Source organism: Pogona vitticeps, chromosome 5 (genome assembly GCF_051106095.1).
Source record: "Pogona vitticeps strain Pit_001003342236 chromosome 5, PviZW2.1, whole genome shotgun sequence".
Taxonomy (NCBI): domain Eukaryota; kingdom Metazoa; phylum Chordata; class Lepidosauria; order Squamata; family Agamidae; genus Pogona; species Pogona vitticeps.
Genome location: NC_135787.1, coordinates 118,176,498 through 118,193,963, shown reverse-complemented (window position 1 = coordinate 118,193,963; position 17,466 = coordinate 118,176,498). Strand labels below are relative to the sequence as shown.

Sequence of the window (17,466 nt, the reverse complement as noted above, 5' to 3'; positions counted from 1 at the left end):
AATTTAGACTTATCCATCGACCATAGAGGAACAAAGCGTTGACATGGAGGACGGGTGGCACTGAGTCCTCTGAGAAGATGTGGGACCATAGAGTGAGACAAAAGTTATACTGGACCAGAATCATCTGGTTAATGGGCAACAGTAGCAGATATATAACATTTTAAAGTATCAATAGAAAGGCATTTTTTTATTATTTATTTATTTATTTATTTATTTATTTATTTATTTATTCATTCATTCATTCATTCATTCATTCATTCATTCATTCCATTTTTGAGGTACAGGGGCAACAGGCCCTGCCATTACTAGGTGTACGGGCAACATATTTGTGATGCACTTCATCATCTTAATAAACTTCTAGTCTTTATTTATTTATTTATGCCATTTTTGGGGTGCAGGAGCAACAGGCCCTGCCATTTTTGGGTGTAGGGGTAACATCTTTGTGATGCAATTCATCACCTTAATAAACTTCTGGCCTTTATTTATTTATTTATGCCATTTTTGGGGTGCAGGGGCAACAGGCCCTGCCATTTTTGGGTGTAGGGGTAACATCTTTGTGATGCAATTCATCACTTTAATAAACTTCTGGCCTTTATTTATTGATTTATGCCTTCTTTGGGGTGCAGGGGCAACAGGCCCTGCCATTACTGGGTGTAGGAGTAACATCTTTGTGAGGTAATACATCACCTTAATAAACTTCTGGTCTTGATTGATTGATTGATTGATTGATTGATTGATTGATTGATTGATGCCTTTTTTGGGGTGCAGGGGCAACAGGCCCTGCCATTTTGGGTGTAGGGGTAACATCTTTGTTATGCAGTTCATCACCTTAATAAACTTCTGGCCTTTATTTATTGATTGATTTATGCCTTTTTTTTTGGGTGCAGGGGCAACAGGCCCTGCAATTTTTTTGTGTAGGGGTAACATCTTTGTGATGCAATTCATCGCCTTAATAAACTTCTGACCTTTATTTATTGATTGATTTATGCCTTTTGTCGGGTGCAGGGGCAACAGGCCCTGCAATTTTTGGGTGTAGGGGTAACATCTTTGTGATGCAATTCATCACCTTAATAAACTTCTGGCCTTTATTTATTGATTGATTTATGCCTTTTTTGGGGTGCAGGGGCAACAGGCCCTGCAATTTTTTGGAGTAGGGGTAACATCTTTGTGATGCAATTCATCACCTTAATAAACTTCTGGCCTTAATTTATTGAAGAAGACCTAGATGAAGTATTGAGAATCATAGAAGATTATGGACAAGTGGCAGGTCTCAAAAATGATTACCAAAAAACAAAAGTTATGATTAAAAACATAAAGAAAGAAGAAGGAAATCTGGTGAAGGAAAATAATTTTGAAGAAGTACAGTGGGGTCTTGACTTGAGAACTTAATCCGTATTGGAAGGCGGTTCTCAAGTCAAAAAGTTCTCAAGTCAAATCTGCATTTCCCATAGGAATGCATTGAAAACCATTTGATCCGTATCTGCTCTTTTCTGTCCATAGAAACTAATGGGAAGCTGCTATTCCGCCTTCGACCACTAGAGGGGGATATTTTGTTTCTTTTTTTCTTAGGTCAAGAAAGGTTCAGGGAAGGCAGGGAAAATACAGTCCAGGCAGTACCAGGCAGTCTGAAGACTGTCTCCCAATCCACTCTCTAAACGCTGGGAGGAGTGAGGAAGCAGACAGGCACCCTTTTCACTAGCCAACAGTTAACTGAAAGTTCACATTTTGCACTTTCCCTGCCTCCCACGTGTTTTTTTTTCAGTTCTTAACTCAAATCTAAATATGTAAGTCAAGTCAATATTTTCCTATGAGAGCGGTTCTTAAGTCAAAATGTTCTTAACTCAAGCCGTTCTTAAGTCAAGACCCCACTGTACAAAAAATCATTTAGGATGATTTAGGAGTCATCATCACCAAAAAAACCCAGCAACTTAATGAAAGAGAACTATCTTAGAATACAGAAGGAAACTCAGAAAAAACTGGAAGAAAGAAAGAAGCTACAACTGTCATTGATGGGAAGAATTGCAACGATAAAAATGATTATTTTGCCTAAACTTTTATTCCTCTTTCAAAATCTACCAATATTACTAAATTTCAAATATTTCAAAGAATTGGAACACCTGACAACAAAATTTGTATGGAAGACTAAGAAACCAAGAATAAAACTTAAGCTATTACAGGATCCGAAAGAAAGGGGAGGGGTGCACGACTACCGAACTTGCTGCACCTATCTGGGTAAGATGTAGCTTACTCAGGAAGAAAATCATTAAGGTGCCCGAGAGTCAAAAAGAGGAGGCCGAAAAAGGCGGGAAAGGAGAAAGAAGTAAATGGTTCACGTGTGTGTGTGTGTGTGTGTGTGTGTGTGGTGGGGGCAAGCCAAACGGCTGGCAAAGGAAAACGAAAACAACTCACGGGGGATCGTAGATTAGATAATTGAGAAGGGAAAGTATCCGATTTAGAGGGAGGTGATCAATAAGTTAAGGGAAAAACTGTGTAGAAATAGCTCTAGTTCTCTGTAGAACTTTAGAGCATGGCGGAAAAAAGGAACTGAGGGGAATCTTGGGTGGGAAGAGCATTGGCGCCTCATGGGGGAATCATCCCATAAAATTATTACTTTTAGCTCTAGAATGCTCCAAGAACGTCAGCGCAGGCGCAGACTAAACCCTTATGTGTGCATTCACAGAGGCCACGAAGCAGAACTAGTTATTCTTTACTCTCATTCATGCTGGACCTTTCTCTTCATTTTCTCTTTCTGGCAGGTGTATGAGCAAAGACCAGCAAAGGGGCAAGTGCCTGAGAGAACAAGGACTGGGGAAAAACAACAGAGGGCATGTCTCTCCATTCCCATCCAGGTCTGGCGTCTCCCATTCCTGAACCTCCCCAGAAAAGAAGAACTTGAAGCTCACGTGAGGAGAAGAACAGCCCAGCACAGGCGGGGGCTTCCGAGATGGGTTTCTCAACCCTTGGGGGGCCTTCTGCCTCTTGGAGCAACTTGCAAAGAAGATCTGGAACACAGAATAAGGCTTCAGAGGTCCCCGCAGGTCCTGACTGCTCAGGATGAAAAAGAGAAGTGGGAAAATGAAGAGGAGGCAGAGGCCTCCCCCATGGAGATCAACGGCGGGACCTCCCCCATGGACACCAATGGCAAGGCCTCCCCCATGGAGATCAATGGCAAGGCCTCCCCCATGGAGATCGATGGCGAGGCCTCCCCCATGGATATCGACAACAGGTACTCCCCCATGGAGATTGACGGCGAGGCCTCCCACATGGAGATCGACGGCGAGGCCTCCCCCATGGAAATCGATGGCGAGGCCTCCCCCATGGAAATCGACAGCGGGTACTCCCCCATGGAGACCGACAGCATGTACTCCCCCATGGAGATCGATGAGGAGAACTCCCCCATGGAGATCGACAGTGGGGACTCCCCCATGGAGATCGATCAGGAGTACTCCCCCATGGAGATCGACGAGGAGTACTCCCCCATGGAGATTGATGGTGAGGCCTCCCCCACGGAGATCGATGGCGAGGCCTCCCCCATGGAGATCGATGGTGAGGCCTGCCCCATGGAAATCGACAGCGGGTACTCCCCCATGGAGACCGACAGCATGTACTCCCCCATGGTGATCGACGAGGAGAACTCCCCTATGGAGATCGACGAGGAGTACTCCACCATGGAGATTGATGGTGAGGCCTCCCCCATGGAGATCGATGGTGAGGCCTCCCCCATGGAGATCGACAGCGGGTACTCCCCCATGGAGATTGACGGCGAGGCCTCCCCCATGGAGATCGATGGCGAAGCCTCCCCCATGGAGACCGACAGCAGGTACTGCCCCATGGACATTGACGAGGAGTACTCCCCCATGGAGATTGCTGGCGAGGCCTCACCCATGGAGATCGATAGCGAGGCCTCCCCCATGGAGACTGATGGCGAGGCCTCCCCCATGGAGATCAACGGCGAGGCCTCCCCCATGGAGATTGACGGCGAGGCCTCCCACATGGAGATCGATGGCGAGGCCTCCCCCATGGAGATCAACGGCGGGACCTCCCCCATGGAGATCGATGGCGAGGCCTCCCCCATGGAGATTGATGGCGAGGCCTCCCCCATGGAGATTGACGGCGAGGTCTCCCCCATGGAGATCGACGGCGAGGCCTCCCACATGGAGATCGATGGCGAGGCCTCCCCCATGGAGATCAACGGCGGGACCTCCCCCATGGAGATCGATGGCGAGGCCTCCCCCATGGAGATCAACGGCGGGACCTCCCCCATGGAGACCGACAGCGGGGCCTCCCCCAAATGTACCTGCAGCATCTGTATGTGTGCCCGAAAATCATCACGGCGGCATACGAAGAGGCACTCTTGTAGCCCATTCAGTTCATGTTGGAGAGGATCCCTGTGTGCACACCGGGTGAGGTTCCCTTCCCAGGGTGAAAATATTAGCCAGAAGATTGGGCCAAATCCATATCGTCTTATTATCAGGAGTATTATCATGATCAATAGTATTATCAGACAAGAGGGCCTTCTTCAATGACCAATGCAAAGATATCGAGGAAAATAATAGAAAGGGAAATACCAGAGATCTGTTCAAGAAAACTGCAGATATTAAAGGAACATTTTCTTCAAAGATGGATATTATAAACGACAAAAATGGGAGGGACCTTACAGAAGCAGAAGACATCAAGAAGAGGCGGCAAGAATACGCAGAGGAATTCTATCAGAAAGATCTGGATGTCTCGGACAACCCAGATAGTGTGGTTGCTGACCTTGAGCCGGACATCCGGGAGAGTGAAGTCAAGTGGGCCTTAGAAAGGGTGGCTAACAACAAGGCCAGTGGAGGTGATGGCATTCCAGTGGAACTGTTTAAAATTTTAAAAGATGACGCTGTTAAGGTGTTACGTTCAATATGCCAGCAAGTATGGAAAACTCAGCAGTGACCAGAGGATTGGAAAAGATCAGTCTACATCCCAATCCCGAAGAAGGGCAGTGCCAAAGAATGCTCCAACTATCGCATAATTGCACTCTTTTCACACGCTAGGAAGGTTGTGCACAAAATCCTCCAAAGCAGGCTTCAGCAGTATGTGGACTGAGAACCCCCAGAAGTACAAACTGGATTTCGAAGGGGCAGAGGAACTAGAGACCAAATTTCTAACATGCGCAGCATTATGGAGAAAGCCAGAAAAAAGTTCCAGAAAAACATCTACTTCTGCTTCATTGATTAGCAAAAGCCTTTGACTTTGTGGAACCAAAGCAAACTATGGCAAGTTCTCAAAGAAATGGGAGTGCCTGACCACTTTATCCATCTCTTGAGAAATCTATCCATGGGACAGGAAGCAACTGGATACGGAACAACTGATTGGTTCAAAATTGGGAAAGGAGTACGACAAGGCTGTATGTTGTCACCCTGCTCCTTTAACTTATATGCAGAATACATCATGCGAAAGGCCGGACTGGACGATATCCCAAGCCAGAATTAAGACTGCCGGAAGAAATATCAACAACCTCCGATAAGCAGATGATACCAGTCTGATGGCAGAAAGTGAGGAGGAATTAAATGAGGTGAAAGAGGAGAGTGCAAAAAACGGTCTGAAGCTCAACATAAAAAAAAAAACTAAGATCATGGCCACTGGTCCCATCACCTCCTGGCAAATAGAAGGGGAAGATATGGAGGAAGTGACAGATTTTACTTTCTTGGGCTCCATGATCACTGCAGATGGAGACAGCAGCCACGTAATTAAAAGACGCCTGCTAGGGGCGTCTTTTAATTTTGTTAAAAGACGACAAACCTCGACAGCATCTTAAAAAGCAGATACATCACGTTGCCGACAAAGGTCCACATACTCAAAGCTATCGTTTTCCCAGTAGTGATGTATGGAAGTGAGAGCTGGACCACAAAGAAGGCTGACCATCAAAGAATTGATGCTTTTGAATTGTGGTGCTGGAGGAGACTCTTGAGAGCCCCCTGGACTGGAAGGAGAACAAACGTATCAATTCTGAAGGAAATCAACCCTGAGTGCTCACTGGAAGGACAGATCCTGAAGCTGAGGCTCCAATATTTTCTCAACATCAGGGTCTTTTCCAGGGTGTCTTCTCTTCTCATGAGATGGCCAAAGTACTGGAGCCTTAGCTTCAGCATCTGTCTTTCCAGTGAGCACTCAGGGTTGATTTCCTTCCAGGGGACTCTCAAGAGTCTCCTCCAGCATCATATGTCAAAAGCATCAATTCTTCAGTGGTCAGCTTTCTTTATGGTCCAGCTCTCAATTCCATGCATCACTACAGGAAAAACCATAGCTTTGACTATGCGGACTTTTGTCGGCAAGGTGATGTCTCTGCTTTTTAAGATGCTGTCAAGGTTTGTCATTGCTTTCCTCCCAAGAAGCAGGCGTCTTTTAATTTTGTCACCATCTGCAGTGATCATGGAGCCCAAAAAAGTACAGTGGTAGTTCAACCTACGAACGTCCCTACTTACGGATATATTGACCTACAGACAGCTCCGGGTGCAAGTAGATGTAAATTTTTCCAGCTGGAGCAGTCCGTAGGTCAAAATGTCTGTAAGTAGGGACATTCGTAGGTCGAGGGCAGGAAATTCAAACCATTGGTGGCGAAGAGGCTGCTTCTTAGTAGCTCTTTTGCCCCAACGGTTAGGAAAAGAGAGGCTCAGCCTCCCTGGCTTCCACCGTTGCTGCCGCCATCGCCGGGAGGCGAGCCGCTGGACCATCCCGTCTGAGCTCAGCTTCCTGGGGGTCCCCCACTGCCGCGATCGCCGCAGCAGGAGACCCCCAGGAGGCTTCGGACCGGCACGTTGCTGCTTTTTTTTCTTTTAAAAAAGTTGTTCTGGGTGAATTTTGGCGGGTAGGTTTGGGCTGGGGTGTATGTTTCTGTGTTGTTTTGTTTTTTGATGATTTTTTTTTTTTGCAGTACTAGCGTGGGATGTTTATTTTTGGATTTGTTTTGGCTTTTTGCAGGCCATGGGGCCTGCAGTGTTTTATTTTTATTTTGGGGAGGGGGTATTTTTTTTCTTTGGCCAGAATGGATTAATCGGTTTTCAATGCATTCCTAAGGGAAATGGTGCTTCGACTTGTGAAAATTTTGACTTACGGCCACCATTCCAATATGGGTTAATTTCGTAAGTCAAGGTACTACTGTAAAATCTCTCACTGCCTCCATATCTTCCCCTTCTATTTGTCAGGAGGTGATGGGGCCAGTGGCCATGATCTTGGTGGTTTTTTTATGTTGTGCTTCAGACTGTTTTTTGCACTCTCCTCTTTCACCCTCATTTAATTCCTCCTCACTTTCTGCCATCAGACTGGTATCATCTGCATATTGGAGGTTGTTGATATTTCTTCCGGCAGTCTTAATTCCGGCTTGGGATTTCTCCAGTTCGGCCTTTCGCATGATGTATTCTGCGTATAAGTTAAAGGAGCAGGGTGACAACATACAGCCTTGTCGTACTCCTTTCCCAGTTTTGAACCAATCAGTTGTTCCGTATCCAGTTCTAACTGTTGCTTCCTGTCCCATGTATAGATTTCTCAAGAGATGGATAAAGTGGTCAGGCACTCCCATTTCTTTAAGAACTTGCCATAGTTTGCTGTGGTCCACACAATCAAAGGCTTTTGCTTAGTCAATGAAGCAGAAGTAGATGTTTTTCTGGAACTTTTTTCTGGCTTTCTCCATAATCCAGCGCCTGTTAGCAATTTGGTCTCTAGCTCCTCTGTCCCTTAAAAATCCAGCTTGCACTTCTGGGAGTTCTCGGTCCACTTACTGTTGAAGCCTACCTTGTCGGATTTTGAGTATAACCTTGCTAGCGTGTGAAATGAGTGCAACGTACAGTAGTTGGAGCACTTGACCACTTGACTTCACTCTCCAGGATGTCTGGCTCAAGGTCAGCAACTACACTGTCTGGGTTGTCCGAGACATCCAGATCTTTCTGATAGAATTCCTCTGCGTATTCTTGCCGCCTCTTCTTGATGTCTTCTGCTTCTGTAAGGTCCCTCCCACTTTTGTCGTTTATTATAGGGAGAAGACGATGTGCAGGTTTTCATCTTCTGCCTTCTGCTAGCATCCTCCATTGGCACCAGGAACACAAAGAGCCCAAGCTCACGGAGCAGCCTCGAGTCTCTGCACTGCTTTCCCATCATTGCTATTTGCCAAATTTCAGTTATTATTATTATTATTATCATCATCATTAGCATCATTATTATCATTATTATCATTATCACCACTATTATTATTACTTGATTACTTTCCCACAGTAATCATACGTTAACTACTGATGTATTTCAATAAAAATCTTTCTTGTGATCTATGTTTATGAAGATGCAGATCTGTGTGGCTTTGGGGGGGGGTCTCTTTTCAGGAGCATGTAGAGCGTGCAAACATCAGAGTCCTCTGGAGTCCAGAGGTTCAGAACCTGCAGGTCTCGAGTCAAGGCTCCTTGGCTGTGGCCATCCTTGCAACACCCCTGTTTTCCATCGAGGTGGGTCAGGCTGAAGGAGACCCCGGGTCTTGCTCGGACTCTTCAGACGCACCCCGGGGGGTGAGAGAAAGGCCGGGAGTCTCCACATCGGACTGATTTCCACTGATTCCAGAAATGGACTTGATGTTTTAAATTAAGTACCAAATAAGGCATCAACACAATAAAAATAAAACCATATTTTAAAAAGGAATAAAAAACAAAGGGAACTCACAGGGAAATAATCATCTTCATGAAAGGAACGAGAAGTCAAAATGTTTCTTCATCATAGGAAATCTGTGGCCTAGTTAAAAATATATATATTTCTTCGATTTCCATCTGTCCTGACCCCCAGAACTGGCATGGAAACCAAAGGAGTTTTTTGGGGGGGGGGCTCAGGAGGAACCTGCTGGAGGTAACTCCGCCCATTCCATTGTCCTTCCCCCCCCCCCCGGAGCTGTCCAGACCAGAGGGGAGGGAGACGGGGCGTGCCCTGGGTCAGCCCAGGGATCAGGGCTGGAGGGGGTCGCCCTCGCCTTGGAAACCTCAGGGCGCAGCCTGGATCCATCCCTGAGCAGGAGAGAGGTTTCCAGCAAGCCCTCCCCCATGGCGGCGCCTCCTCCCACCCCCATGGGGAGTCTGTCCATCTCATGCCCACCTTTCTGTTTTCCTGAGCTTTAGTACAACCCCACTGACTGGGGGTTGTACTAAATCTCCACTAAATATTCCATTTTTCCTTTGAAAAAACAACAACTGCTCCTTTTCTTTCAGGAAATAAGAGGGAACGTTTTAATTTATCTAGGAAGATAAATCTGTGGCCCTTCAGATCTTGTGGGACTAAAACCTCCATCAGCCAATTTAAAGGGAGGATGATGGATGAGAGGAACAACACCTCAAAAGCTATACTTCTCCTCCCTCTTCAGGAAAAAAAAAATCACTTTTTTTAAAAAAAAGAGAGAGCGAGTGGGAAGAGAAAGGAGTATAAGCCCCTCCTCCAAAATAAAAACAAGTCATTGAAAACAGGCTTTTAAAAGCATGCAAGTCTCTCCAGATACTTTAATGATCATCTTGTATAGAATGAATATGCCGTAAAATCAGGAGGCGAGGCTGCTAGGGGATTATGGGATCTGTATTTCTCTCCCACCCACCCCCAATCAGCTTAAGATGCTTAGAGACCTGCTGCTTTGATTCGATTTTTATGAAGTCAAGTTTCCCCAACTTTTTCCTTTGGGAGTGGGGGGGGGAGGAAGGTGTGATTTAAGAATGTACCCCAAATACAACCCACCTCCATCTTCCTGCATCAACGGCTGTGAACAACCCCGTTTCCTGCTTCAGAGAGAGGACAGCCAGAAGCTGCTCAGAAGCCAGAGACAGAGGCTATGACAAAGAAGTGGTTCTCTCTCTCTCTCGCTCGCTCGCTCTCTCTCTCGCTCTCTCGCTCTCTCTCTCTCTCAATCTCTCCCCCCCCCCACCAATGGTTTACTCCCCAGGATCCTGGCCCTGCTCCACCTTTCTCAAGTCCGGGTTCTGCTTTAATTTTCCCCTACACTCAAACGGCAAGCTAACTGAAACACAGGCTGGATTGGAAGGGAGCAAGCAAGCTCAGGAAATGGTCAGGGCGGCTTTTCTCGACAAGATAAAATCTACAACGCACGACCAGGCACATCACTTCCTTTCCTGAACGGAGAGACAAAATTGCTACCCACGCTCTGCTGCCACCTCTCCGGTCGTCTTGGAACTGACCGCAAGGAAGCCTCTTCCGACCAAAATCCACACCGTTTTTGCTAAGACACAGGCTTGCGGGTCACCACTTACCCATAGGCATCCTACACATTTCTACTCGCAGAGGAGTCCCACAGAGTTCGGTGGCGTTGAGGCAGGGACTGACAAAGACCTCCACCTGAAACCCTGCAGCTGAATCACCTAATTGAGAAGACGGGGGTGCTTCTCAAATCCCACCCACCTCCCGAGGATGTGCCCAGAAAAAGATCCCTGTTCTTCTATCTGATCAATAACTGGAGATAAAAGCAAAGTCCCCTCCCCCGGGTCAAAACTGGGTTTGGCCCAACTGGGCACATTCCAGAGGATTTTGGACTACAGCTCCTATCATCCACAGCCAGCACGGCCTTCATCAGCTGCAGAAAATCTTTTGCCAGTTCGGTTCTTTGATGGGACAGGAAGGGCCGTTAGAACGCTTAGCAAGGCAAGGCTGGAGAACCTTGGCAACTTTGCTTCGCTCAATTTGAATGCTGGCCCTTGCTGGCAAACAGAGCCTTTCTGATACGATAAAAAAGAGATAAATTACCAACATGTCCACGTTTGTAACTCTCAAGAATTCTACCCTTCTAAGATTCCACTCCTCAGCAAAGACATATTTTCCCCCCAGAGCACAGATAACCAGAAATGTGATTTATTTCATATATACAAAACTGAGGCCGGCCCTTCCCTCTCAAGCTGACCTAGCCTGCAGGGCTTCTGTTATGAGGGAAAAGAGCAGCATCGACTGTCAGGGAGAGAGAGAGGCAGACTTCTAAAACAAATGCTCAAATCACTAAATAAATAAAGCCATGATTTCTCAGAGGAGAGGAAATCCTGTCACCGTTTGCACGGGGCACAATCAGAGACGCTATTAATTATCTCCTTCTGTTGGACAAAGAATCTGAATTACCACCATCACGCCTCCAGAGAGAGGAGGCAGCTGAGACCACACAGCGCGAGGGTGGCTGATGGGTTTCCTTGGCTTGCACCCAGGTGGCCCTGAGCCAGCTGCATGGGGGACCCAGGGCGCCCCCAGGAGGGGGGGCGAGAAACCACTTCTGAGTCGACTGAGAAAACCCTAGGAGGGCCACCATTAGGTCGTAAATCATCATCATCATCACTAAATCTGATACTAGAAACAGATTAAAGGCAAACTGGAATGGTAACCACCAGACTTTAAAATAGCATTCCCCCCCCAGCTTGACAGCAAATGTTAGCACCATCTGTTTCCAAAACCACAGACATCTGGTTTGTGGCGCAGTGGTTAAAACGCTGTACTGCAAGCTAAAACTGTGCTCACGACTTGGGGTTCAAATCCCAGGTAGCCGGCTCAAGGTTGACTCAGCCTTCCATCCTTCCGAGGTCGGTAAAATGAGTACCCAGCTTGCTGGGGGGGCAATGTGTAGCCTGTATAATTAAAAATTGTAAACCGCCCGGAGAGTGCTTGTAGCGCTATGGGGCGGTATATAAATCCAATAAATAAATAAATAAATAAATTAAAGAAGGTGTGGGAGGGATGCAGGGGGAAAAACCTCCTATATTCCCATTAATGTTGAGGAGGTGCAGGATTTCGGTGGGCATTGGTTAAGACAAGTGGGCGACTCAAGGCAAAAATCTCATGTTTTTTCTTTTCTTTCGAAGAAGGCACAGAACAGGCTGTATTTCCTGAGAATGCTCGGCAAGTTAAATTTATCTCAGCATTTACTTCTGTCATACTATCGTAGCACCATTGAGAGTGTCCTAACCTATGGCATTCTGGCATGGTTTGGGAGTAACTCTGTAGCGGACAAAAAACCTCTACAGAGAACCATTAAAATTGCCCAGAATATCATCGGGCTCCAGCTACCAACCTTGGATGACATCTTCACATCCCGCTGTCTAAGGAAGTCACACAACATCCTGAGAGACTCTTCCCATCCTGCTTATAACTTTTTTGAACTGTTACCATCTGGCAGGAGATATAGAACAATTAAGACTCGGACCACACGTTTTCTCAATAGTTTTTATCCCAGAGCTATAATTGCAATTAATAATGAGCTTAAAGACCACCAGTAGTGAATAATTAGTTGGACTGTGTTACTTGGCCTGGGGTGTAGATGTTTGTATTTTTAGTGGGGGATTTTTTAGTGGGTGAGGAGTGTTTGGGGAATTTTATGTGTGTGCGTGAGTCTGGTCTCTGGTTGTCTGTGAATTTCGTTGTATGGGTATACTGTGTATATACTTACAATGACAATAAATTATTATTATTATTATTATTATTATTATTATTATTATTATTATTATTATTATTATTATTATTATTATTATTATTATTATTATTATTATTATTATTATCCTGGAGGTTTGGAAGGCGGGACCCTCTGCTTATTCTGTCCCTCGCCCCAAAAGAGTCACTCCAAATTCACAAATTGCAACACACACACACACACACACACACACACACACACACACACACACACACACACACACACACACACACACACAAGGCCATGCTCTGATGTCTTCTGATCTCCCTCTTGCAGTCCTCCTGAAGCTTCCCTCAAGGCCCCAAATGGCCCCTTCTAGGAACTGGGAAGTCGCTTGATTCAGAGGACGCACAAAGCTAGGTTTTGATGGCCCACAGAAGCAGGGTGTGGTTTTCTTTTCGCAGGGGGCGGGAGAACTGATCTTGTCCCCCACACACACCCTCAGGGGGATCAAGCGTGTGTTGCCTCCAGAACTACCTGGAGAAGAACTTCCTGGTTCAGTTGGAAATCGGATCCGAGCCTTTTCCCTGTTCCAGTGATTTATTTCAGTTTCGACCTGACTCATTCTGTGCAAGGAACCAGGATACAGTAATAGGCGTTGCTCAACCTCTCCACCTGCCTTCAGAGCCAAACACTTTTTAAAAAAATTCATTTCCAAAGGAACAGGTCTATCCACCCCTCCTAGGAAAGCAAACTTTCCTGTCCCGACTTTGGCACCGAACAGAGAAAAGAAATAAAAATGCAATAAATACGGCCACTGGCTTGCTCTGCGAACCGGGCGAAAGAGAGATAACACGCTCAGGAAACAACGTATTCCTGACCAGTAAATAAAGGTTTAACCCTCATTCGCTTTTTGAAAAGCAATCTCTTGTAATTACAGTAGAAAACCCTGAAAACTTAATACAATTGTTTAAAAAGTAACTCTTCCTTATCCGGTTACACAACAGTAATCTAAACAAATTATTTTGTGTCCACCCTGCCCGATAACGATGGCCTTCCCCCATCCCTCCCCTCCAGGTGCAATGGGTGACAACTCCCATCATCCACCAGCCAAAACGGCCAAAGAGTCACAAGAACCCAACTTTCTGGTGAAATAATCCTGGGCCATCTTTGCTGGCTGCACAAAATGAGCCACTTTGGATCCTCTATCTCATTTTAATTTCATTCCAAAGCATGTTTTTGCAGGATATAAATGTTACGGAGAAATCCCAAAGTTCTGATGGCCCTCATCGCCTCCATCCGAGTGGACTCTAAATGTGAGGGGAGGCACTTCCGTCTCCTATCCATGCCACCTGGGCTTCTGGATAAATGAAACCAAGAGGAGGGTAGAGAGGTCTCGGGGGGGGGGGTATTCCAAAGCGGCTACCCTCATGGTGCACCCCAAGTTCCAGTTGTGACACTCAGAAAGGCCCTTCAGTTGGGCCCCACCGCCGACCTCCGCAGGTCAACCCCCGTTTCCTCCAGAAAGTTGGCAAGCGGTGATGCGTCTGCTCAGGGACAGGCCTGGCTCCAGGCTGAGTGTGTAATGTCTTCTTCCTCGGCCGGGATAATGGCTTGACCTTCTTTTGTGCAAATAATGAACATCCCATCTGCAAAGTGGGTTGCCCGGCCGGCCGTTGGTGTCTGGCAAAGGGCGAAGGTTCACCGTCGAAACTCCAGACAGGAAGAAGGAAGTGCAAGTGGGTCAGAAAGGCCCCCCTCACGGCCAAGCAGATATTTCAGGAGCGATCAAACGAGGGGCGGAAGGCAGCCGCTGGCTTTCACTCTTTCTGCCCAACAACAATCACTCAAAGGTAGATTGCCCTGAGCTGGGGGGGGGGGCGTCTGGTTTAGGTTCTTCCCTTCTGTTCATTTGTCTTATCCCTTTTCAGAGAGCATTTAAACCAAGCAATGTAAGGGAGAGTGTCACGGAATCGGGAAACTGTTGTCCCCCATGAATGTTGACACTCCGTTTGACCCCGGATCCATCAGGGCTTTTTCAGCCTGGCCTACCTGGCAGGTCTCTAGGAGGATAAAGCAGAGAAGAGGAGAACAGTGCCTGCCATTCTGAGCTCACTGCCTTGAGTTGGCATTTACGGCAATGGTTCCATCAACAAATAACAAACCCATCTGGATACCTAAATGATGGACATTAAGGTTGCGATTTGAAATACCTTTCTTTTTCCCCTTTTCGTAGAGGGGGGCCAGGAAAACAGATGATTATTTAGATTTTTAGACACTCGGGGGGAGGGGTTGTCTGGGAAGGCAGCTTCAGTCCAGGTTTCACTTTACGTTTGAGATTCTTACCCACGGTTAAGACAGCAAACCCCGGCTGTTTTGCTAATACCGATGAATGTTTAAATCAGCACCAAGCTGATCAAGGGCAGTTTGTGCTAACCATGGTTAAGCACAGCGCCTGTATGAGAGTGGCTGAAGGTAGCTTAGGCTAACCACAGTTAAGCATCCTATCTCAACCAGAGCCACCAAAGATCAGTGGCCCCTCCACCCACAGCAGGGCCAACGGGGTCAGCCACAGAGCCTCCTCCGGGGCCACAGAGGACACCAAACACGAACCACGGTGGAACGTCTGACCTGCACTGGGGCCACCAAGGATGGAAGAGCGGAGAGGGCGATCTAGGGACCCAGGGGCTGCGCAGAGCCCACCGGACTCACCAGCTTCTGAAACAGGTGCCCGACCACCACGCCGCTGTCCCAGTTCTGGATCTGGGGCCACAAGCTGTCATAAAACTCCTTGTGAATTTCGTAGATGTCCTGGACCTTGTAGAAAATGGTCTCGATCTGCTGAATGGTGAGGACCGGCTGGGAGGTGGTGGCTGTCGCCTTCAGGGGCTTGATCGGCTGCAGAGGACAGGAGGAGACAGATGGAGCCCTCTGGCACTGGGACTTTTAAGAAACAAAACAAAACTTTATATTTTTTGGACTCGCAGACAGAGGACTGGAAAATGCAGCCACCCGTCGGCTGTGCCGACAAATGTTGGAAACTGTTTTCTACTGAATTTAGGGTGTCTTGCCTTCATCATCATCATCATTATCTTCTGCTGCTGCCTGGACCGGATTATCGCCACCCCCTTTCTTTTAAAAACCAGAAATCATGAGAAAGATCTTAAGGTCACTTCTCCCTTTCTCTCTTTTTAAATGTTGTTTCAGGCCTCAAACAGGTACAGGAATAAAATAACCTTCCCTTGGAGGATCCCACCTGCTGGAAGCTTCTAGGTGCTTCTCCTTTGTGAGTTGAATTCCCACCCCCAATCATCATTACCAGTGGGCTGCCGATGGCCCAGAGACGGTTCAGTTTCTACCTCCCATCTAGCGATCCGTGTCTCTTATAACTGATGATGGAAGAGCCCCCCTGGCCCACCTGTGGCCTTACTCTTTCAACAAACAGCACCAGGTAGGAACGTCACAACATCTGAACGCAATATATAAAAAGCCTGAGGTGGGTGGATAGGACTTGTTGGGGCCCAGAACTCCCATAATTCTGCAACCATGCATTTTCCCAGCAACAAATAACAATGTATGATTGCGATCAAGTCCGGTCTAATGCAAATTTGGGGTGGGGGTTCGGTTTTGTCGTCCATGGCCAACTCAGCCCAGTGAGCCTTGCAAAAGATCTGCTCCCGGACGGAGCTGAAAAAGGGCCAGAAAGGGTTGGTCAAGAGGGTATGAGATCCTTGGCTGACAACCTCTGTCTCTCTGCACGCTCTCTCTCCCCCTCCAGCTTTGCCACCTGGCCTTCAAACGCCTTTCCTAGGAATGGGGTTATTCAGAAATCGAATTCACGCAGAAATGATGGGAGACCGGTTTCCCAGGCTGCCCCCTCCCCTTCCCAAAAAGCAAGGTGATACCAGATTTTGACCGCCAGGTGGAGCAACCCACCCCATAATATGCAATACCAGATGCCCACAAGAATGGACAAGTGAGTTATTCAACCAAGAAAGAAAGGAGGGGAGAAAAGTAACTTCTCTAGAAGACAACTCTTAGGATCTCCTGGCAAGTGTGGGCATTCTGGGAAGTGTTGTCCAAAAACCTGGTTTCTCCCAGGGTATCCAAGGATAACCAGACTATTTTTAATTCTCGCTTAAGTCATTTGCTCAAGAAACCTGGACGCTCTGAAATGCAGGATGCCCAGGAAACGGGCTCTAAGCCAGAGGCCAGAATCCTGCAGGGGATTTGCGCCGTCATAAGCGTCACTAGTGTAAATCTCAGGCGCAAACAATCATAAATTGAAGAGCCGATGCTCCCATTCCGGGTCACAATAGGATGCTGGGCATAAGTGGCGCATTTATGTACAGCCGTAATTACCAATGTTTGGGGGCAGAACTCAGGAGAGGCGAGTTCAAGTCCCCATAGATGAAATAATATCCATTGGCTGACTTCGAGCCCGTCATTCTCTCCCACCTCTAAACAAACAAACAAACAAACAAATGATTCCAGGGAGTTTGGACACATAGAAAAACAGCAACCAGCCTAATCCCAGTGATCCCAAGTGTTTTTTTTAAAAAATCCAATTTTGTTGGCACTTAATTCCCAAGCAGCTTAAAGTATATGCACAGCCTCGTTTATAGCAATATCCGTTGGCCACGTCACGTGTCTTAAGCTCTCATCTTATACAAGAGCCAAAGATCCCCATCAAATAGACCAATTTGACCAACAAATGTAATTTCCCCGTAAATCGCCGGGATAACAAAATCCTAGAACAGCCTGTGTTCAAGAAGTCTGATTTCCTCTTGTGTGGCTTTAACACCATTATTGCGGTTTAGACATACAGTTTATACTTACAAATGAACTGCAGTGCAAATGACAATGGTTGTAATGGATGTCCCTGATGCAAACACAGACCTTTTTATACAGGATAATTACAGCAATGGGTTTATTCTCAGAGGTGATGCGGGGGAGGGGGAGAAATTACAGGGTTTACTTTTCTGAAAAGATTACAGACAGCAAGCTGGAAAACACCTCTCTGCATGACATTTTTGAGCCAACGTGGGCAATTCCCTTTCGAGGGCTGAATTCGAGTC

General features: G+C 46.8%; 1 protein-coding gene and 1 long non-coding RNA gene across 4 annotated transcripts in view; one reads left to right on the top strand and one right to left on the bottom strand.

The window, feature by feature from the left end:
- Window positions 1-17,466, top strand: part of LOC144589525 (uncharacterized) — a 300,406-nt gene that overhangs the window by 116,917 nt on the left and 166,023 nt on the right. The gene's annotated exons all lie outside the window — the stretch shown is intronic.
- Window positions 1-17,466, bottom strand: part of LOC144589521 (active breakpoint cluster region-related protein-like) — a 67,673-nt gene that overhangs the window by 44,577 nt on the left and 5,630 nt on the right. For all 3 annotated transcript variants that reach the window (XM_078394374.1, XM_078394376.1, XM_078394377.1), the window contains exon 3: window positions 15,101-15,286. In XM_078394374.1, coding sequence (XP_078250500.1) covers window positions 15,101-15,286 — 186 coding nt within the window. The remainder of the gene's footprint in view (window positions 1-15,100; window positions 15,287-17,466) is intronic.